Source organism: Heloderma suspectum, chromosome 2, assembly GCF_057233095.1.
Source record: "Heloderma suspectum isolate Gila_16-S chromosome 2, 16-S_ref, whole genome shotgun sequence".
Classification (NCBI taxonomy): Eukaryota; Metazoa; Chordata; class Lepidosauria; order Squamata; family Helodermatidae; genus Heloderma; species Heloderma suspectum.
In genome coordinates, this window is record NC_139459.1 from 181,550,841 (window position 1) to 181,575,050 (window position 24,210).

The 24,210-nt window shown below is 44.6% G+C and overlaps 1 protein-coding gene across 25 annotated transcripts in view; it reads left to right on the plus strand.

Moving 5' to 3' along the window:
* LRP1 (LDL receptor related protein 1) overlaps nt 1–24,210 on the plus strand; it is a 516,733-nt gene that overhangs the window by 317,247 nt on the left and 175,276 nt on the right. For all 25 annotated transcript variants that reach the window (XM_084836577.1, XM_084836568.1, XM_084836575.1 and 22 more), the window contains one exon: nt 18,730–18,892. In XM_084836577.1, the coding sequence (XP_084692703.1) occupies nt 18,730–18,892 (163 nt within the window). The remainder of the gene's footprint in view (nt 1–18,729; nt 18,893–24,210) is intronic.

The window sequence follows — 24,210 nt, forward strand, 5'->3', positions numbered from 1 at the left end:
TTTGCCCTGCAGCACACATCTTGGTTATGAATTGGCTGGCTAATGTTTATTTGCTGGATGCATTGACATTCTTCATTTGTCTCCCCCTTTCCGCAATTCTGCTCAAAGCCTCTGATCTGGTTTCTGTGGGTGTGTGGAAGGTTAAGAATGAGTTAGGATAGCATGAACTTGGAACCAGCTGTGCTTGATTTGTTCCTCCCCTATTCCCCTTGCCCTACTTGGTGTCCCACTTTTCAGGGCAGCAACTTAGCTTGTTTTCTTGTTATGTTGGCTTGTGTTTAATCCCCAAGGCTGAGCCTTTCCCAAATCCTCCCATGAAGAATTGTAGCCTAAAGGGAGCTATTCAGCAATTGACTGAATGACTTGGGAAAACTGTGGCATAACTTAAAACAAAAGATTTACATGAAAAGATTTGGCAAGTGTCTGTTCTGGAATGAATGAATGAGGTATCTTGCGTCAGGACAGCGGATTTTTTTAGTACAACTCCCATCATCCCCAACCAGCATGGCCAATGGTCAAGAGTGATGTGGGTTGTAGTGTAAAACATCTAGAGGGCACCGGGTTGGGGAAGGCTGGGTTAGAGCATTGGACTAGGACTGGGAAAGCCTAGGTTTAAATCTTCACTTGGCCATGAAAGTCACTGTGGGCAACCTTGGGCCATTCACTCTGTCAGCCTAACGTACCTTACAGGGGTATTGCAAGGATATAATGCAGTGAGGTGGGAAACAACCATATAATCCAACTTGGGTTCCTTGGAGGAAAGGCAGGATAAGAGGAAGGTCAGTGTCTCATTGGTAGAGCACAGGCCATGCATGCAAAACACCCCAGGTTTAACCTCCAGTACCTCCAGATAGGTCTGAAAAAGACTCCTATGTGAAGCCCTGGAGAGCCAGTCAGTGTAGACAAGACTGAGCTGAATGGACTGACGGTTCATCTGTGTACAAAGCAGCTTCCTTTGTCCTTACGTTCTATAGAAATGTAGTAGAAAATTCAACAGAATCTCTAGTTAAAATGATCTCGAATAGCAGAGCTGGTGAAGACCTCTTCCTAGAAAAATTGGAGTGTTGCTGCCGAGTGGAGTAAACTGGACTAGACGGGCCCAGTGGCCTGACAATACTAAGGCAGCTTCATATTATATGTTCAAACTGAGCTCTTAGAAAAAAGAATGTATGAATGATCTCTGTTTTGCTTTTGTGTGTGTGTCTGTGCTTGCAAAAATATTAAGACGTTATCATTTACATATTAGTCATCCTGTGGGATTTGTTAAATGCCCCAAGGACCCAAAACAACATACATAAATATTTGGAGTCTTCAAGGAGCTTGATTAGTACATGGCCTACCCCCAAAACTGTCAACTAATGAAGATTTCTCCATACTCACCAACTTTTTTTTCTTAAAGTAAACTGGGCTTGGACAATGTTGCAGTTTTCTTTTCTTTTGCTGTGAAATGAGAACCTAGGGGATAATAAACTCTAAAATATTTGTTGTGCAAGAGGAAGATTATCTAGTTCTTGAGAATAGTTAGGTAGGGCTGGCTTAACACAAAAGTGTCCTGTTGCTAAACGGTCAGTAATTAAAAAAATACGCAAAACGTTTTTCCCCCATCAGGGAAAAAAGATCCATTACCAGTAACTTCTCATTGCAAAAACTGAGCAAAACATGGAAGGAACTAGCAGATTGGTAGAGTGGGTTTGGTTATTTCAGGCATGGATTTTAAACAGTCTCATGGCTTTTGAAGGCTTAATTTGCAATTAACTTGTAGCCTGATCCTATGAATGTTCACTTTGAAATGAGGCCCATTTAGTTCAGTGGGGCTTGCGTCCAAGAAAGTGTACACAGGATTGCTGCCCTAGTCACTTTTCTAAATGGTTTGCTTGTACATCGTTTTAACTCTAGAATTTACCTCACCCAGTGCGGACAAAGCTTATTGTAGGTAGTGGGCAAGGATACCTCAAACAGGGCATTGTGGGTAAGGGTGGAACCGGGGGGGGGCATTTTGGGGCCTGTTTGGATCTTCGCTCCAACTGGCTTCCAAGTTAGCTTCTAAGATGAGAGAAGTTAGATGCATTAAAAACAGAGTTAAGGTATATGTTAGTTAAAGTATGCAATGATATAATATAGTGAGGATGAGCCCTTCATGAAGGCAGCTTATCTAATGCAGCTGCCTGCATTGGAGAATAATGGACTTCCCTCCAGATAATGGATAATTTGTTATATGAAGTGGGAGTGGATGAGCTGTAAGGATGGAGGGACCTATTTTTTTGTTGGAGCCAAATACATCAGTGTAGCTTGCATACCCCTTGTTTGTCAAATGGAAACTGGGATTTTGTTCATTCAGTGGTGAGGATCAGGGCATAGCATAAATCACTGAAATGTGTTTTAATAAATTGATGATGATAATCCCAAGAGCAGAGCTCTGGTGAGTATGTTTGGGGAAAATCCCTCTGAAGCAATGGATTTTATTACCTTCCACATAAAATGCCAATAAATGCATGTGACTATAAACAGGGGCATATAATGATGAAGGGTGTACATTTAATCTGCCAGTGACAGCCACGAGATAATTGGGTTTTGAAAACCTATTTGGATTATGTTACATTCCTACTGCTACCTTTATCCTTTTTAAATTAAAACACTGGCTTAATTTCTCATTGAAGGAAATGAGGAAAGTGTTAGATGTAGCTATAAGTAAAGCTGGACTTTGTTCCGAAACCCAAATTTAAAACCACAGCAACACAAAGCCCAGTGTCCATCACAAGCTACGTATATGCGGGATGTCTTAATCTGTGGTGCTGTGATGGCAGTGAGACAACTAGACGCTCTAGCACAAGCCCATCTCAAATGGGGAGAGCTCAAACGATGAAGCAGTTGGGCTTGGGTCCCGTTGTCACTTTTTCTTCATGTCAGGGCCTGCATTTTTGTTTTCAGACAGAAACAAGACCCCCCCTCCCGCCCCGAGGAGTTCAAAATGTGTATGGTGCATGGCAGACTGACAGCTGGCTGTACGCCGTGCATGCCGAACAGGAACGGGGTCATTATCCTGCTTGAGGGGAAAAGAACAGCAAGGAAGATGAATTGTAGTCCAAACAGGTGCTGCTGGTGATTAGAGAACATGACACTGGCTACACCTGAGACCAGGCTTGGGGGAGTATGAGATGGTGGCTGCTGCTGCTGCTGCTGCTGGAGATGAGGACATGCTTTCGAAGATGAAGGAAGACATGTTTGCTATAGTACAGCCTCCTCCCGCCCAGATAATCCTGGTTGTAACTTGTGAATCAATAGAGCAGTGTGCCCTTGAACATGTGCAGAGTGCATTCACATCACCACTGAGAAACCACAGGAACCCCCACTCGTCCAGGATTCGGGAACAGAGCAGGGCTCCTAGGTGAAAGATTTTTGGTTAGCTTGAGCCCTGGCACCTTAAATTTTAGAAATTATTTACCACCTGTTTTTAATGGTTTTAATTTTTGTGAACCGCCCAGAGAGCTTCGGCTATTGGGCGGTATAGAAATGAAATGAAATAAATAAATAAAATGGTTATGAGCTTAGGATGGGCTTGCATTGTGACCTTTTGGAATAATGGGAGATTTCCTCCTCCTTCCCCCACCCTTCCAGGTGCACCTTTTTGCATTGTTTGTGGACTGTTGTATGTGTGACCTGAAAAATACTTTGTTTTCAGCCCATTCTCTACACATATGGCTCTGCCCAGTGTAGACAGCTAGGCATGCCCTACTCAGTTCAGTATTATACAAACTGGGCCCAGTCGTACATACAAATTTTCCACAATCAGACATAGTAGCTGCTTTCGTGCTACACTGGGAACTAAAACGGGCTATTATTCTGTCTAAGATATTGTCTGTTCCTAATATTGGCACTTGAGCCGTCCAGTGACACTGATTGGCAGGAGATTCCGGATAGACAAAAGGAAGGGCTTCTTCATACAGTGCATAATTCATGTATGGAATTCGCTGCCACAAGATGGGGAGACTGCCTCTATCTTAGATGGCTTTAAAAGGGGATTAGACAAATTCTTGGAGGATGTCTGCCAGTGACTACTAGTCATGGTGACTACATGTGCTATCTGCAGGTTCAGAGGCAGTATGCCACTGAACACCAGCTGCTGAGACAGCAACAGGATTGCATTCATGTCCTGTTTGTGGGCTTCTCAGAGGCAGCTGGCTGGCCACTTTGGGAAACAGAATGCTGAACTGAAATGGACTCTGGTTTGAATCAGCAGGGTGGTTCATATGTTCTTACTCCCAATTTTAAATGGCCCGTGGTGGTGGTGGTGGACTGTCATGGGAGCTCTTCTGACCACTCAGGGCATTTGATCAGTCCTGCAGTAGCAACTCAGTTTTCATCTCATTCTGTGCTCATACAGCTTTGCACAGTGTAGACAGCTAGGCGTGCCTTGCTTAGTTCAATATTATACAAACTGGGCCCAGTCTTAGGTACAAATTTTCCCCAATCAGACATTCACATCAGCCTCAGAATTGTTCACATTTTTAAAAATTGGTATTCTGCTTTTGTGCAGTTTTTCATTGATGTTACGCAATTTGGGCGCCTCCATATTTGGAGGGGGAAATCAGAGTATCAATATAAATTATATAAATGAATGATCAAGGGTAAGTTAAAAACTCCAGGGCCTCCTTTACTTTCAGGTAGTACTCAAAAAGACATCTCAAGTCAGTGCCTGGTTGCCCTGTCACCTAGACATTTAATGCTGGTGCCTATGAATCTGACATCTTTATTCAGCATCACGTAGTACTGGCACCTAAGAATCTGATGTTGGCTTCATTTTTGGAAAGGGTCGTGGAAATATTTTTGCCAGTCCCTTGCCTTTGGTTTGGAGGCATAGCTAGCATCATGTCCACTGGATGATCAGTAAAGGCTATCAGAGCTAGCATCAAGGGTAGGCATGGTTGGGCACCTGCTGAGGGCCCACATCCCAGCAGGGGCCACTGACCAGAGCTCCCTGGACTTGCTCCTCTTCTTCGCCATTGCAGCCTGCTTGTTCACCTGCCTCTTGCCCTGGCCAAGACAATGGTGGTGGCAAGAAAGAGGAGTAGCAGATGCCACGGCCTACTTGCTCACTGGCTTTTTGTTCCTCAAGCCAAGCAAGTGGGAGCAATTATGAGAAAGAGGAGGAGGAGCAAGAGCAACTGGTGACAACGGTGGTGGCAAGGCAGACTCACTGAGGGAAGGGGAATATATCACTTTGCTGGGTTCAGATGTCGCTCTGTGTCTTGTCTGTCTGTCTGTCTGTCTGTCTGTCTCTCTCATGCACAACCCCCCACACACCCTACACACACCCATACCTGTTTAATGCGGGGCAGGCAACCTCAGTGGGCTGAAAATGCACACCTTGGTCCTGCTCGGCTAGAGTGAAATTAACTGTAATTTATGTTTATGTAACTGGCGCCAGGCTGTGGATGGGAATTAAAAACATAAGCAGTCAGTGTATTCGGAGGTTAAAAAAAAAAAAGTCAAAGTGTTGTGTGAGCCTCAGGAAAGCCAATGACTACCCCTGACATAGCTCTTGGAGTTGTTGCCTTGATGCAAAGTAACTGCTTCTCAAATTGATGCTATGCTTTTTGTGCCTCTCTTGTGCTCTGATTGTGATCAAGGTGGCTCCTTGATGGACTCGTCCTTCCCCCTCTGTAGCCCCATCCTGGTATGCTGCAGAAGCAGCTGAACTCTCCTGAGTGCAACTGAGGCCCAGGACTTGTTTCCCTTCCAGATTTTTCTGAAGTTCTCTCTGCACTACGCCAAAAAAGAAAAAAAGAAAGAAAAAGAAAACTTGGCTGCAACAGCAAGCTGGTTAGAGAATGGGAGAAGAGAAAGATCTTGGAGGCTGGAAGAAAGGGCGGGGGAGAGATAGAGCATTGCTATTGTGTTAAGGGTTAAAAATAGGTCTTGCTGTTGTAGCTTCCATGAAGGGCGAGAGGAACTCTTAGCTTAACTGCGGCTATGAATGAAAATTGAAAATAATAATAGAAGATGGATTTCTGAACAACGAAAGAGGGAGGAAAGGAATGAGAGAGAGAGAGAGAAAACAACCGAGCAATTTGAAAAACAAAAGACTTTGAGAGAAGCATAATGTGTTCCAGCTGCAAAAATACTGACTGGGATAGGAGAAGGGAGGAGACTGGCTGCGTCATTCCTTGTCGCAGTTGCCGCCCCCTTCTCCATTACATTCCAGCCCCTGTTTTAAAAGTCAGATCCACTTCACTCGGGCTGTTCAGAATCCTAGAAGGAGTTGCGGACAGGCCCAGGGTGCTGATTGCTATCAGTAACGTGTTTACTCTCTGGATTATTTCTATTGACTCTAATAGGACAGGGCTGGAGAGTAAATAGGTTACAGAATGTGATCCATGAGTTAGTCTGCCTCCCACTCCATAAAGGAATGAAGCTGTCTTTAAAGATTTTGTGAGTTGAGAAAAAGAACTTGGCATGTTTGTGCTTTATTTTTATCACAGGTAAAACCTTATGCTTTCTAGCAACTAGAGAAACACCCTGGTAGTTTTTCTCGCATTCCATTTTTCTACCTTCAAAACTATACTGAGGAAATGAAGGTATTTCTGTATATAGGATGGAATAGAGTGTTCTTTTGTTCTTTTATTTATTAAATTTATTAATCGCCCATCTGGCTGGTCACCCAGCCACTCTGGGCAATGTACAATAATAGAACAGTTTAAAACAATAAAATTCTACATTAAAAACATATTTCTAAAAATACCCTAACCCACCCCAAATGCCTGCCTGAACAACCACGTTTTTAATGCGTGGCGGAAGCTCATTAAAGAGGGAGCATGGCGGAGCTCCCTAGGGAGGGAGTTCCGTAAAGTGGGGGCCACCAAAGAGAAGGCCCTCTCCCTCGTCCTCACCAGTCTAGCTGTCCTGGCTGATGGGACAGAGAGAAGGCCATCCAAAGCTGATCTTGTTAACCGGCCTGTCTGGTGTTGCTGGAGGTGCTCCTTGAGATAGGCTGGATGAACTAGACTTAGGGTGCAATCCTATGGGGATAGGCAGCCGCCTCCGAACTCAGAGGCAACCGCCTACCAAATGCAGAGCAGGAGAAGCACGGAAGGGATCATTCCCTCCGGGTTTCTCCTGCCCTGTATTTGCAGCTAGACAGCTGATTTCTGCTGTCTAACTGCGGGAAGGTGGAGCTGGGGAGGAGGCTGCTGGATGACACATAGGATATGTTGTACCGGCATTTCCACCATTCCTGCCCCCAAATGCCCTATTTTGGCTGCTCCGCGCTCCTCTTCCAAGCGCCAAACTGTTCACGTGGAAGCGGGGGAAGGGGAAGGTCAGTTCTCTGGGAACCTACCCTGGAGAGCGGGCTCTGAGGTCAGTTCCCGACATACCCTATGGCTGCCTAGCCACTGACTAGCGGCCATAGGATTGCCCCCTTAATTGGTTTATAGCTTGAATTTCAAGATGTGTTTTCAATTTAATCTTCTGAGGGTGCAATCCTATGTCTGTTTAGACACACAAATGTCCTGCAACTCCCAGCATGCCCCAGCCAGCCATTGCATCCTAATTTAACAGTTTTTGAGAATGGCCTTATTAACAAATTAAACAGAAACAACTGAAGGGTGGGTGGGAGGGAATCCTTGCAAAATATATTTCTCTTAGTTTGCAAATGTCTTTAATAAGCATAATGTGGAACTGAATTATTCAGTGAATTTATGATTTGAACAGTATAGATGATTTGGTAGCACTGTTACTGCCTTACACACTCACACACTCACACTCACACACACACACACACATTGTGTTGGGGGTGGGGGGAGCCTTGAAAAACCCAACACGTTCTACAACTGTTCAATGTGGTTATAATTTGAACTGGGGAAAAGCCAGCTGTTTTAAAGCACCTAATGGCTATCACCTGTGACATCACTAACAACCCCCTATCCCAAGATTTTTTTTAAAAAATGTAAATTTGAAGGTAAGGCAAAGGATGGATATATATATATGTGCCACTTAATACATATGTGCCACTTAAGGCAGACAGCCCATCTGATGCACAAGAGGTGAGGTGACAGAGGGCTGATGTATATTCTTGACTTGGGAAGCAATTTGCTCCTCCAGTGTTGAAGGTGCTGGTACGTATGTCTGTAACACACGTTACACAGCTGAGTTTACACCACAGGTGACGAACCTTCTACAACTGCCTTTAGAAGGCTATATCTGTCTTCACCCTGTATTGAGTAGCTAGCTGCATTGTATATGTGGAAGATAATCCCAGGGCACATAGTTTCAGAATTATGAAATTATAATTCGGCAAGCATCAGGGGAGATGTGTACTGCAGCACTAGAGAGCTTGGAGCCTTCAAACAAATAACCTTAAATAAAAGAGAAGGAAAGGAAAGGACCTGCAAAATGGCAAGGGCATTCAAGCAGGGGTCCCCAACCCTTTTGGGTCCGTGGGCACATTTGAAATTTTGAAAGAATGCCATGGGTACACTTCCAGAATGGCAGCCATGGTGGTGAGGGGCTTGCCTATTCATAAAATGGCTGCTATCATGGTCATAGCCAGTGACAAAACACTCATCTCCTAGAAGGCAAATTAAAAGACTAAAAGAAAAGTAATTTGAACCTAAGTACAAGGCAAAATTGGGAGTCTGAGCTCTGAAAACACAAAAGCATTCTTGTATTTTATCATGATTTTTATCTTGTAAACTGCTTTGAGATTTTTTAAAATAAACAGTGGTATTAAAATCCTCCGAAATAAATAGAAATATGTTGCATGTTAAAGTGCTATATAAATCATTATTTTGAAAGTTAAGAGGTCCAAATAGTAGGGTTCCCGCAATATCCTATTTTGTAATTTATGTCCAGTTGTGTCTGTCTGTCTTTCTGTCTTTCTTTCCATGTATCCCCCTGTGGAACACCCAAAAGTCTTGTGACTCTGACTCAAAAGGAGGGTTTGCAGCCAAGTTCTGTTTCATTTTTCAGTGATTGCAAACAGGTCATTTCTCCCTGGATCAGAAACCTGCCTGGTCTCTGTCTCTCCTTCTTTGCGCAAGAGGTTAATGAATCAGGGACAGGGAGGATCAGAACAGATTTTTTGTTTTGTTTAAATAGCTTTGGGTTGTTTAACCCTTATAAAAGTGCAGGGTCGCTCTTGAGGTCTGGGAGGCTGGAGCTGACAACACAATACCAGAGAGTTTCCAAAGAGGATGACTCAGCTAAAGTGCTGACCAGATGTTAAAAGAAAAGCACTAGTGCCCTTTCTTGCTCCCTCCCTCTGCGAGACAGAGATTTGGCACTAATGCGCCATCTCTTAAATCTGTTGCGAACTTTGCCCTGGATCCTCCACAGCATTTTCCTGCCTGTGGGGTTCAATGTCCCACTCGGGTCACAAGCCTAGCAAAGCAGCTTAAGTTTATATCACTGGACAGATGAATGTGCCGCTTTTCAGGTATTTTAACACTTAGTGCCTTAAAGCAGCTTCAGAACAAAGATGCTGGCTCTTGAGGCAAAGTGGCTTGAAATTACGATTCAGAGCTAGATTAGCAATGGTCTTCAACTAGACTGGCAGATTTATTCACTGGTGTTCATTTCTGCTGCCTTGGAGCTCAGGTCTGTTTAATATGCCTAACCCTGGAGCAACGCAGGGCTGGCTGAATGTTGTGGGCACTATACAGTGGCACCAGGGGACTCCAGCTGAGATGATCAAACAGTCTTTTAGCAGGGTGCTTCAAACTTCTAAACCCAAGAGTGGTCTATGTATCTATGTATGTATTTATTACATTTATATCCCACCATTTTTCCTCTTGCAAGGAACCCAAGGTAGCGTACATGATCCTCCTCCTCGCCTCTATTTTATCCGCATAACAACCCTCTGAGGTACGTTAGGCTGAGAGTCAATGACTGGACCAAAGTTACTCAGTGAGCTTCATGGCCAAGTAGGAACTAGAACCCAGATCTCACAAGCCCCAGTCCAACACTCTAACCACTACCCCACACTGACTCTCAATAGGTTGACTGAACAAAGCAAGACTCTACACAAAACTTGATGGCTGATCCAATAGTCTGTTATTTCTCTGCTGATCCAATAGTCCATAATTTCGCTGGTCACATCTGTGCATAACTTCTGTTTGTTCCTGTTTAATTCATGTGCTCCTATTCTGTCTGGGGCAGGGGTGCAGAACCTCAGGCCCCTGCCCAAATCTGGCCTTTTGGGGTTCCCCAGATGGACAAACTCCCTTTGCCCTGACACTGATTGTTTGGTGGTTTTCCGGCTTTTGTGCGGTTCCCCCCACGTCCCGTCCCCCACAATCTAAAAGGCTTAGTTCTTCACTCGTAAGGCTTAGATATTGGCAGTAAGAGCTTTAAGCTAAAATATTCTGGCATTTTTTATATTTTGGCCCTGTTCTCTCTGCCTTTGACCCTCTGCTGGAATGCAGCCCCTGAGAGCTTCTCTGAAATGGAACTTGGCTTTCAGGATCCAATACCCTTTTTCTACTGTAACTACCGTTTATCTGTACCGGTATGGTCACACCTGTTCTTCTCTAGGATGGCTGTCCCAAAGCCCCTAACTGTATATTTCCCCACCGAGAAGAATGCCCTCTGTTCCTCTCCAGTTTTTTAAAAAGTTGTAAATATGCAAGTGTGCTCAGTTTTTGAATAACAGCAATATCATTTAGGAACTTGGCATTCAATGAAATTTAACAGGGAGCTGCCTAATTTTTTACAGCTTGAAGTCACTGGGCTGTCCATTTGTTTCTGAAGATGGGGCACTACATAGCCTCCCTTCCCAGCACCCCCCCGCCCTCCCAGACTCCAAGCAGCATTTTGTAACTTTTCCTTCCTTCCAGAATTCTAACAAAATAATTCTGAGGATCCTATCCCCTGTGCAGCTCAGATGTTGCAATTCACAAGTCTGATGATTCCACTTTTTAAAAGAACAACAAAACATTAAATTGTTTTTCCAGCCGGGTGGAGAAGTTTGTTCTCCTTTTGCTCATTAATGAAAGGCCAATTTTGCAATGAGTCAGTTCTTACTGTGAGCAAGATTTGCAATTACGCACTAGCCAGGCATCCTTGGAGGGCAGCAAGTGGCTTGACTTGCTTAGTATCCTTCTGGTCCCTTGGGACAAAGGCCTTGTGCTGTGGGGAAGTGAAGCAATTCATGTTTTTGTTGTACAAAGCAGGAGGGTGGGGAGCAGAGAGGGAGCAGGAGAGAGAGATACTATTTCAAGACATTCTTGCCCCCACAGTACCACCAGACCTATCTAATATTGATTGATTGATTGATTGCATTTATATCCCGCCTTTTTTCCTCTAAGGAACTCAAGGTGGCGTACATAATCCTGCTCTTCCTCCATTTTATCCTCACAACAGGAACCCTGTGAGGTAGGTTGGGCTGAGAGTCTGTGACTGTCCCAAAGTCACCCCGTGAGCTTCCGTGGCCAAGTGGGGACTAGAACCCGGATCTCCTGACTCCCAGTCCAACACTCTAGCCAATACACCACACTGGCCCTCTTGTAGTTTAGCCTGATGTGCCAAAACGAAAATATTTGCTGTGGTGTGAAACTTCCTTATAGATCAAGTGGATTTTGTTATTGGTACCAAACAGCTTCTCCTTCTACCACAAGCTGTGGTAAAGCAGCTATTTCTAACACATCTATTTATGTTAGAGAACTGGGCTGTAAACAAAATGTTGATCCAACAAGAAATGAAGTATAGGATCAGTGATTTCTTGAAAACAAAATACCTAACAAGACATTTGTGTAGTGTCCTCCTATATCGAGTGTAAGATAGGCCAAGATTTCTGCTGTGTAGTTAGAAACCAGGTGGAAACAACCAATATCTACACCCTATAAGTAAGGATATATTTGCATATTAATCTGCAGCTATCCCTTTCTTGGTAATTTAAATATCAGTAAATGCTACAGATCTCGACTTTGGTGAGAACCAAATTCTAAGGTAAGTATGAATGTGTTTTGGACAGCACCATACTGTGAGTTAGACATGTGAAAAAACAAAGAAGGATTCTCTCATTTGGAAAGGATGTTCCCTTATGTAGAATTCATTAAGAAAATTGAGTTTTATCATCCAAGTTCTGGTGCACAGGAAATGGGGACTGTGTGTGTGTTTGTGTGCACGTGCAAGTGTTCTCAAATGTTTAAAAGGTGCCTGAATGAAGAGGGAGAGGAGTTGTTCACTAGATCTACTGAGGCTAGGAAGACTTTATTTATTTAGTGGAAGGCCACAGAGTGATGTAGGAGAGTTGATAGGTCAGCCTGCTGAAACCCTAGCAACCACAGTGCTGCCTGATAGAGGCACTGTAGCTCTATTCGTTTCTGGAGATCTTTTGAACCACTCCACTTTATCAAAACCACAGTCTCCCATGAAGTAACCACAGTCTCTCCCCCTTGCTGATCAGTCTGACTGTGCTCCTTTGCCACAGAGACAGTTCAGTTCAGTAAGACAGTTGGCAAGGTAAGGCTGTGGCAAGGTATGGTTGTGTGAAACCTATTCCTGTTCCAGACAGAATTAGCACAGATGAAAGTAGGGGGGCTGTGTTGTGTCTGGAATGGCAGCCATCTTTGTGCTTATCCTGCCCCAAAGGCTGCGGGCCCAGCTCAGCATCACTGGCAGCTTTTGTCAGCACTGACACCTGCCTTGATTTCTCTACACTGGGCAGCTGGGTCTGGGGGTTGGCTGGATTTCCCACAGTACCTCTGACACAGTGTCACTCCGAGTCATTGTGAGAAATCAAAATGGCGGCTCCCCATCCACCACTGATCAGAGGACGAGCTATTGGTGTGTGTTGTCATTATCTCCAGATAAACCCATAGAGGCCCACCAACATGGGAGAGGACCCACCAGAAGGCACTTTGCTGAGGGCCCCCTCAAATTTGGAAACAGCCCTGCAGGGCTGGATCAGGGCAATCACTCACTTCTTCCCCAACCTAGCTTCCAGAGTGCAGAGGGCATCTTCAAGCCTTCTGTAGCCTGGCCCTCCTCATGAACTCGACAGGGTCAGAGTCATGTCCAGTCTGGTTTAAAGAACAGGAAAGGGAAAGCTTAAATTAAAGAACAGGAAAATCTAGATCAGTATAAGAGCAGTAGTCTCCTTCCTTGGGGACTTCACTTTTAAGCATCTGACCATCACTTCCCAAAGGCGGCGGGGGAGGGGGGAATGGGAAAGATTTAAACATTTAAAACATCATTACTGAATGGCCACTGCAGTGGTGGAGTGGGATAGGGAAGCTGTGGCTGGATATGGCACCAGGAGTGATGGTTTCAGACTGGCCTGCTTTTCTTGTCTTTCCCGACATGTCATTGCAGGTCATAAGAGTTGATGCTTGTAAATGTGACAAAAAAGAAAAGTAAGCGAGAAGGTCACAATCAATGAAGGAGGTCTCTCTAGTGGTCTTCTGGTAACTAGATGCACACATACCATGCATGAAGACTCACATTTATAAACAGAAAAGCAGCAGAGACACACTCCAATCACAAAAAAAGAAAAGTAAGCGAGAAGGTCACAACAATGCCTATTTTATCAAGTGTAGGCAAAGCACATAATAAATGGGCACTGTTGTGACTTTCTCACTTACTTTTCTTTTTTTGTGATTGGAGTGTGTCTCTGCTGCTTTTCTGTTTATAAATGTGAGTCTTCATGCATGGTATGTGTGCATCTAGTTACCAGAAGACCACTAGAGAGACCTCCTTCATTGATTGTGAGTTTCTGTAAGACATTCCCATGATGCTTTTGCTGTCTTAATATATTTAGAGAAACGAGAGTCTATGCAGCCAGCTCTGATGTGTAAAGCCCTAACCACTGGGATTCCAGAACTGAAGGCCTCAGGAGGAAATAATCTATGCTGTAGTTCTGACTTGCTTGCATTTCCTGTGAGTCAGATGGTCTGTGTCGGCAACTTGTTTTTTAAAAATATTTATCTTGCTTTAATTTTCATCTGGGCGCATCTGGTGTCTTATAAGGCTGAAATCTCACTGGCCTGTCCCCAAGTTCATCCCTCTTTTTTCTTGCAGCTGGTGGCTGTTTTCATTAGTTAGATGGCATTCCATGGTTTATGAGGCAGCAACCTTAATTTTTGCCCACCAGTCAAAATTGTAGCATAGAACAAAAAGGATGAGTCAAAGTTGAAGTGTGAGACAAGGATGTGGAGGTTTCAGGGTGAAGGGGATTTATGGCTAAATCTAGACTAACAGCACAGTGCTATGCAGATATACTAAGAAGTAAGTCCCATGACTTCAATGGGAGTTACTCTCATCCCAGATAAGTATATGTAAGACTTTAACTGTAATCCCTTCCCAAAGCCAGGAACAGAGGATAGACGTTTTTGCAGAGTGACCTCCATCTCTTGATTCCATTTAGAATAATTCCCCATCTACCTTCTAAATAAGGTGGCAACCCGGTGTGTGGTGGGCAGTGGTGCAGTTCAGTAATTTTAGGGCACAATCCTATCTAGATAGGTGGCTGCCTCCAAACTTGGAGGCAACCGCCTATCCTAAGCAAGGCAGGAGAAGCATGGGGGGATCTTTCCCTCTGCGCCTCTCCTGCCCTGCTTTTTCTGCTAGACAGCTGATTGCAGCTATTTAGCCACGGGCGGGGGGGGGGGGGGAAGGAGACTGCTGTACGACACATAGAATGTGTCGTACACGCAGTTCTGCTCTCCCTGTCCCGGAATGCCCTTCAGCCACGCCCCTTTTCAGCCAGTCCGCGCTCCTCTTCCGAGCGCGGAGGACAGCACTTCTCTGCACTGCCTCCGAGGCAGCACGGAAGTTGGGGGAGGTCGGTTTCTGGACCTCAGAGCCTGGAAAACCGACCTCGGAGCACGGGCTCTGAGGACGGTTCCCGGAAAACAGCATATCCTATTGCTGTCTAGCCGCTGTCTAGCGGCCATAGGATTGCTTTCTTAGACTCTGGACTTAATGGTGTTACGGTTGCCCCCTCTTCAGATGGGTATGCCTGTTATTTACAGGACTGCCTGTCTTGCTGTGAACCTGCCCAGGTATTAAGATCTGCATGAGAGGGCCTTTTGAAGTTGTGGCCCATTTGTCATGCACACATGAAAGGGCTTTCTCCTGTACTGCTCCCAAAGTATGGATTGCCCCCCCACCCCAGGACAATGATTGGCCCCCACTTGCTTGGCTTTTAGAAAGGATATAAAGATGCATATTTTCTACTTAGTTTAGAATATGTAGTTAATGTTGTAATGTTTTTACCATTTTTAATGTTCTTGTTTTTATCGTTTTATTGATTTGAATTGTTGTATGCTGCCTCGATGGCTTTTTAGTGGATAAGGTGGTATATAAATGTTAAGAATAAATAAAAAAATAAATAATTTTACCTATTTGAAAATGTGGCAAGCCCCCTACTAAATTTGGGAGTCTTCCTCTTCATTCTGCTGAGTGGGGCCTTGGACTTTTACCCCAGCGTCCTAGATGTGGTGTAGTGGCTAGAGTGCTGGACTGGGAGTCGGGAGATCCGGGTTCTAGTCCCCACTCGGCCATGGAAGCTCACTGGGTGACTTTGGGCCAGTCACAGACTCTCAGCCCAACCTACCTCACAGGGTTGTTGTTGTGAGGATAAAATGGAGGAAGGAGGAGGATCATGTACCCTGCCTTGAGTTCCTTGGAGGAAAAAAGGTGGGATATAAATGCAATAAATAAATAAATAAAATAAGATGGGGGTGGATTTGCCTCAGCCACTCAGGAAATCCTCATGGCTGAGCAGACAGCTTCACCAGAGCCTTCTGTATGTAAATCCAGTACTCTTACCTGCTATACCACACACTGGCCTTTACTTAGGTTACTGTGCATATGAGATCAGAGGTAATTATTCCAAATAGAAGGTGCAAATGCAACTTGGAAATTACAAAAAACGTCTCCCAGAAAACAGTGGAGGAAACATTGGCATTTTGATGTGGAGTAGCTGACCATCAGATTAGTAATAGCTTGAGCAATAACAAACGACACATAGAGTGGACCGGACCTCTAATACAGGGACCTGGTTCGGAAGCTTAATCCCCAGGTTCATAAACCATAATTTAGCAGCTGGGAATGAGTGAAAGGACAGTGTGTTCTCTCCTCTCCTTCTATCCGGACTTAATTAAACCGTAGTTAGCGTTGCATCCAAAACGGGGAACTGAGGTTTAATATCAGTTGACTAACGAGGATCTTAACCACAGTTTGAAGTTGATAAGGTTTTGGTTAGTTTCTTAAGTGTGACATAAAACCACAGTTCTCATTTTGGACTTAATGACTGAGGTTTAATTAAGACAGAATGTAAGTGCCAAAGTAGGGAGGAGGCAAGGAGACAGGTGAGGAGGGAGTCCTTGTCCCCTGCTGCCAAACTATGGTTTAGCAAGCTGGGAATTGAGCAACCCAACTGGGCCAGAAACTGGTCCCAACTTGTGTGGGTTAGTCCCACCTACCAAATCAACCCCCGCCCCTCTCAGTTTATTGACATGCAGTTTGTCTTGCCAACAAACTGTTTTAGAATGTAGCAATAGACTGAAGGCCTAGCACTCTTGGGAACCAGTTGCTGCCAGGAATGCAGCGAAAAGAAAAAGTAAAAAGAAAGAGTTTTGAAAACTGTTTTCAAGGGAGGCAAAGGGCTGGTAAAGGAGCCTAATTGAGGGCAGCAGGTGGTTCCAGGAGAACAGAGCAGCACAGGAGGATGAGAGGAGAATAGGCCTCTAAATATCTCAGTGGGAGAGCAATCTTCTGCCTGACTCTCTATTCTCAGCAACACAAAATAGGGTCTTCGGGAGGGGAAGGAATTGCTGGGGATGATTCCTTCATTGGTGAGAAATCTAGATGGGGAGCCGATAGGATTGGGTGGAGAGCAGTGCTAGTAAGATGTTGTGTGCTCATCTCGGGCATAACTACGGTCCGAGGGCTGATTCAGATGTGCAGGCATTCACATGGTGCAATCCACTGACACAACTGAGCCACTTCCAAGCCCTTAGCTAGCGTTTTTGTGTCAATGTAAAACAGCACAATCCCAGATGCCAACTAGTCTTATATGCCTAACTTTATGAAACTGTATAATTTATCATGATATTATATAACTTCCTCTGGCAAGCAAAAAAACATTTTATTTGAAAAGGCCTTTGCCAGATTTCTGCTGAGCATGGTAGTCTGTTTTATTGCTGTGTTGTATTTACTTTATGTGATGATTTTCTAAGGTTTGTTCATTATCTTGAGCATTGGCCTGTTCAAAGGGCAGCTAAGACATTTTATAAACAAACACATATTAGGGGGTCATTTGCTTTATACTCTGTAGTCTGCTGTATGTTAAAGTTTATATGCACAGAATGGAAGGTTCCAGCATGGTTTGAAGTTGGTTTGTTTCAGACAAACCACAGTTAGCATTAACTGTAGTTTGTTGGTTTGGATGACACAACAAATTGTAGTTAAGCAAAAATGGAACCTTCTGAACCTCTCATGGCCGTGCCAGAGGAGAAGAAGGGAGCATGCAAGCCTAAGACTTGATGGTTTAGCATGATGTCCCTATGCAGCCACCATAGCTCTGTGTTTGGAAATATTGCATTTAATTAAATGATCAGGTGCCTGAGCTAGAAGACAGACTTGAAGCTGAAAGAGATGAGCAGAGACTTCATGTAATGTAGCTGGGCTCTATCGTTTTAAATTGCAAATGAGGGGAATTTTATTTATTTATTTATTTATTTATTTATTTCATTTCTATACCGCCCAATAGCCGAAGCTCTCTGGGCGGTTCACAAAAACTAAAACCAAACAACACACAATAAAACAATTTAAAATATATAGAACATTGAAACCACAATATAACAATACAACCACAATAAAACCTAGCAGCAGTACAGGAGTTTAAAATATAGATTTAAAACAGCAAAGATAAAAATTTAGAAAGCTAAAATACCTGGGAAAATAAAAAGGTCTTCACCTGGCGCCGAAAGGAGTACAATGTAGGTGCCAGGCGAACCTCACTAGGGAGCTCATTCCAGAGCCGGGGTGCCACAACAGAAAAAGCCCTCCTCCTAGTAGCCACCCACCTCACTTCCTTTGGCAGGGGCTCACGGAGAAGGGCCACTGATGATGATCTTAAGGTCCGGGCAGGCACATATGGAAATAAATGTCTGAACGCTCCCTCACATACAATACTCACCAGACACACAAAATCAATAAGAAAGGGAGAAGGTTCTATATTAGGCTTTTCCTTGACACATTGGTTTCCTGCCTCCCCCACTTCCCAGCAATCTGAAGTGGTGGGGCTTTTGCTCATCTGGTTTATTTCTAAGGAATGTTCAGTGTTGTCTCTACAATGCTGGATAACCCGGAACTCTTGGACCTGTGGTATGGGTGGTTCTGCGTGCCCAACTCTTCACAGATCCACTGACACCAGTCCTGTGATTCAGCCCCTTCCTTTTCTGAGAAATAAGTGGATTGGATGTAATTGGAGGACTCATTTTACTGTTGGATGCTCTGGGGCATGTTTTCCTTAGAGCCTTGAGAGAATCAAATGAACCAAGATCCCCCAAAATATATTCCCAAAGGTATAGTTTTCAAAAGAGCCCACCAAAAGCCTGAAAAGTTGCATGCTCATGTGCAAGACCTCCTTTGCTTGTATATCAATTCACGTAGAGATCTCAACTCCACATGGTTAGTATCTCCCAAGAGGGTTAATTTCTGAAGTTTTCTTCTTGCCCAACAGTTAACACCCTGACCTCATCCTTCTTTGTTTTCTTCCATTAGATGTGGAGCAAATGGCTATTGACTGGCTTACTGGCAACTTCTACTTTGTGGATGACATTGATGACCGGATATTTGTCTGCAACAAGAATGGGGTCACCTGTGTGACGCTGCTGGACCTGGAGCTCTACAACCCCAAAGGCATTGCACTGGACCCAACCATGGGGTGAGAATCCATATGTGTGGCTTGTAGATGAAGAGTAGATTGGTCTGGGGCGCATGGAGAAAATACTGCAATGGATGCTTTCTGAGCTCCATATAGTAAATCATGATCTTAGAAGAATGGCACAGGCTGGAGCTTTAAGGGTATTTGGCATGCAGGGCCATGGTCTCTCCTCCCTCCCACCCAAATGTTGCTGCTGTTTTGAAGGAGACTGCTGGTTTGATTTAAGCAATATCTGTACCTGGTGATGAGCAAATAGCCATGCAGTGCACTTCGATACTATTTAGAGCTGCTCTGTTCATTGTAATGCACTCTGAGGGAAACTAGAGAGATAATGCTGTGTTAATGAGGCCTTTTGGCCCTGAAGGAGACATAGGTGGCTGCTAAAGCAGCTGTAACAGGCCGTGCAGGTTAAGGAAGAGGAGCCAAAATAAAGTTACCTTAACAGGAATGAGCATATGGATGTGTATCTGTGTCCACAATTCCCTAACATCTCCCTCCCCCCAGAGGGTATTGCTGATCAAGCATGGCTTAATCTACTCTGGGTTAATGAACCCATGACACATTCTTTTGCAAACTGCTATACAAACTGATAGTCTACCTAACAGTTTTACCCTCTAAGGTAATTTTATTTTTCCTTGCTTTGGAGGAAATCCATGGCAAATCTGTTGCAACTACATGGCCCATGACAAAGCTGGGACTTACTTTGACACTTGTGAAAAGTTGCTGCCTCATCGTTAAGTGAACAGGCACAGACTGAGAGAATAAAAGAGCTTAAGTATGACTTTCACTGAATTTGCAAAATGTGAACTGGGATTTGTGTTCTCACCAAATCTGAGGTTGTTGCATCCAAAGCCCTTAAAAGGGTTATCAGAGATTTATGTTTTCAGCCAGACTACTAGTTAACTTTACTGAAGTCATGCGCAGCAAAAGCATCAATTATGAATTTCGAAGTGTGAAGCTGCATTACACAGAATGTGAATTACAATCTTAATAGATGCAAATTGGGATTTCCTCAGGGTTTTCAAGATGTGACCGTGTCCAGGCAGAATCCTGGAGCCCGGAGCTATAAGTAATTCACTTTTCATGCTTGACCATCTCTCCTAAATTATCACTGCCCCCTTTGAAGTACTAGCTAACTGCCTGTCAATGTGAAATCTAACCAGCTGAGCATGAGTCAATATGAAATGGCAAGTGCCTCTTTCTCCCCCCCCCCCTTTTGAATGATCACACAATTAGAAAGCTTAGATGAAATAATTAACACAGTGGCAGTTATTTGATAGTGAATAGCATTTTTGTATTCTGAGAACTGTGATAATTTTTCCAATTTAAAGCAGGGGCTTTCGACTGAGGGAGTCGATGGATTTATAGGGCTGATCTTGAGCATCTCCTTGCCCTGTCCAAGGGAATAGACTAGAGATTCTTCTGATTTGGGGTTCTGTGTGATCCTCCTTTACTGCATCTCCACCTAGGACTGGATCATAAATATCAGATGCATTGTCCTGCAAAAGGCTTTTAGTGCCTACTAGTAGGAACACACACATAGCAGTTGGGTTTTCTTGATGGTGAAGAGATTTGAAGCCTAAAATGTAGGGCATAAGGTGAGCCCAGCTCCACATAGGAGCCTCACCGGGACCCTGAATCTACATTATGTCAAAGCTTTCTTAGCTTGGCTGTGGTGTGTGGATATGACATCACGAACTGATACTGGAAGTGGTGCATGGATATGACATCACCAACTGATGTTGCAAGGTTGTGTGGTGAACTGGAAGTGAGGTGGACTGGCCTCTATGGAGTGGGAAGGAGAAGGTCAGGGTGCTAGTGTCCAAAGGAGGAGCAGGAGACATAAAAGCCTCCCAGAGAGAACAGGAAATAGGGAGGAAGCTAGTTAAGGACAAGTTTGTTGGAAGGGCTTGGGGGCAAGCCAGAGTCCTGCAAGAGAACCTTGAAGGAGTGTTACAGGTCACCAGAGCAGGGAATTATATCACTCCCTCAGATAGGGAATAGAGCCAGCCCGTAAAAGACCAGGTGGCACCGAAACAGAAAGCAGGAGGGGGAGAGAGAAGTACTCACCTGCTGTAAACAGGAGTAAGGAAGGTGTCAATAATAAAAGGAAGACTCAACTGTAATATTTGGGGCTCTGGACTCATCATTTAGAAAAAAGACCCAAATATGCCTTTGCATGGAATGTGGCAGATTCCATACTCCTAGCTAGATGGTGCAGAACAGAAAGTATTCTTGGGAAAGATAGATACCCCTCACCCCCCCACCCCTGGTTCTTTAAGACACAGCTGAATTTGCTTTGGCAAACAAGTAATGAAGACGGTACTGCTCACACTTCCCCTTTCAACTGTAAGGGTCTGTGCAAAGCATGGATGATATGACCAGTGCATCTGGTCTTGCTAGGAACAGCAACACTGATACTCTGCACCTGATCCCAAACATTGGAGCTACCTACATCTGCTCTAGAACCCTAGTCTTGAGTGGCAAGGAAGGAATCTGCACATCTAAGCTGTACCTGGCCTACCATAGAGTTGCAAGGCACACTGGATGCATTCGGCTGGTATGATTGTTACTATATCATGGGCTGAGCTTCATGTCAGATGCATGGCCACCCCATCCACTGTCTACCACATTTCATAGAATCGTAGATTTGGAAGGGACATTGAAGGTCATCTAGTCCAATCCCCTGCAATTCTGCTGCTTGTCTGGGATTCCAAGCCCTCCTGCTGAGTAGTGAGGCAACAGAGACTCGCTGTGCAGTCCACAAACTCTTCTATTCAATTAATAGGATCTCTTCACATCTGAAGTGGACTCAAAGAATGCTTATTAATGAGATCGTCTCAAACTGTGGGGAAGTAACAAGTGGGGTACCACAGAGCTCGGTCCTGGGCCCAGTGCTCGTCAACATTTTTATTAATGACTTGGAGGAGGAGGTGCAGGGAATGCTGATCAAATTTGCAGATGACACAAAATTGGGCGGTATAGCTAATACCTTGGAAGATAGAAACAAAATTCAAAGTGATATTGATAGACTGGAGAGCTGGGCAGAAAACAACAGAATGACATTTCATAGGGATAAATGCCAAGTTCTTCACCTAGGAAAAAGAAACCAAATGCACAGTTACAAGATGGGTGATACTTGGCTCAACAATACTACAAGTGAGAAGGATCTTGGAATTGTTGTCGATCACAAGCTGAATCTGAGCCAACAATGTGATGTGGCTGCAAAAAAGGCAAATGCTGTTTTGGGCTGCATTAATAGAAGCATCGCTTCCAAATCCCGGGAAGTACTAGTTCCCCTCTACTCAGCACTGGTTAGGTCTCATCTGGAGTACTGTGTTCAGTTCTGGGCACCACACTTTAGGATGCAGATAAACTGGAGAGGGTTCAGAGGAGGGCAACGAAGATGATCAGGGGACTGGAAACAAAGCCCTATGAGGAGAGACTGAAAGAACTGGGCATGTTTAGCCTTGAGAAGAGAAGACTGAGGGGAGATATGGTAGTGCTGTTTAAGTACTTGGAAGGCTGTCACAGAGAGGAAGGCCAGGATCTCTTCTCGATCATCCCAGAGTGCAGGACACGGAATAATGGGCTCAAGTTACAGGGAGTCAGATTCCGGCTGAACATCAGGAAAAACGTCCTGACTGTAAGAGCAATACGACAATGGAACCAATTACCTGGGGAGGTGGTGGGCTCTCCCACATTGGAGGCATTCAAGATGAAGCTGGACAGCTTTCTGTCAGGGATGCTTTGACCTGGATTCCTACATTGAGCAGGGGGTTGGACTCGATAGTCTTATAGGCCACTTCCAACCCTACTATTCTATGATTCCATGAAGCGACTACAAAGGCTGGGAGCTGTCCTCTGGGCTTAATTAGCTAATTAGAGCTTTTGTTAAGAGAGCTACTGAAAGCAGGGCAGTTGTCTTTCAACTAATGGACAGGTTCCCGCTGTGCTTGGCAGGCTTTTTCTGGGCTTCTCCCTTCAGGGAGGATCCTCTCGATCCAACTTCTGACAGGCAGCCAATCTGATAGGATGCCTCCTACCTCCTCTCGGCTCTGCCTGCTTAACACGGTGGCGGGCTCTAGCATCTGTCAATTCTGGTGCTAACTCCCCTCCGACAAAGGCTGAGTTCCCACGGGGAGGGGGGAAGAAGGTCTCTGAGCCTAGCCCTCCTGCTTGATAAGCTCCTGAGAAGGTTCTTCGCTGACTCCTGGAGAGTCTTGGGGAATTTCCTCCCTCACATCTTGTTTCATCTGGGCTTCTTCTAGCTCTGTCTCCGAATCAGAGTTGGAAACCAAACCAGGGAGCCTGGGCCCTATCCTGACACAGCTACAGCATCCATCCATCCTCTTTTTAAAAAACCTCTACAAAGGAGAATCCACTACTGTCTTCTCCACTGTTGAACAGCTTATACTGTTAGGAGGTCCTTCCAAATGTTTGTATGTGTATATTTTGCTGACTGAAGAAATAAGTGGCTGCACATTAGGAACAGGAAGTTGTGCTATTTGGAGCATCTCTGTGGTCAAGGGTCCAAGGAACTAGCATTGCTCATATCCCTGGTGCAGAGGCATAATTGCACTTCAGTTGGCCTTTGCATCCTGCTGTAGGTAAATATCTTGGTCGTCAGCCTTTACTGAAATCTTCATGGAAAGAGGAAGGAGGTAATGGACTGGTGAATCATCTGCATGTTCTTTTGCTGCTGGAACAATCTGCAAATGTTGGGGAGGGAATGAAAAGCGAAGTTCATGACCACTCTCTTCAAGTGCATATGCATGCATGGATGTGCGTGCTGCTTCTCTGAGTGAAAGTTGTGTTTGCAAGAAAGGGGAAAGTCATCTTGTCCAGGAAGCTTGAGTCACTGACATACCCTTCACCCAGGGTCTTGGGCAACTCAAGGTTGTGCTCAGCTAATACTGGTCTTGAGGAGATCCAGGGTGTGCAGCACTTTCTCTATGTCACAGTCTTGCAGCAGCACATAGGCAAGGCAAAATCCTCCAGTTCAGGGAAAGCTTAGTAGCTAATGCCTTCTTTTCCCAAAGAAAGAAGTTCCTATCATTTGATATCCTTTGTCGGCTTCTTCCATTCATGTGTCTGCACCTTCTGCGAAGTTGCTACATGTGGTTGGGACCCATCTTCCTCCTGTTTATTCATCAAGCCACTTCCTTCAAGTCTGTCCTTAAAGCCCAGTTCTTTACCAGATTTGTCCTGAACTCCCCTGTCTCACCTTAACAGCGTCTTCTGTTCCCTCCTCCTTGTGACTCACTTGCCAATGCCTGGTCTGTTTTTCATCTGTCTGCCTAAAGTAGGCTGTTGTA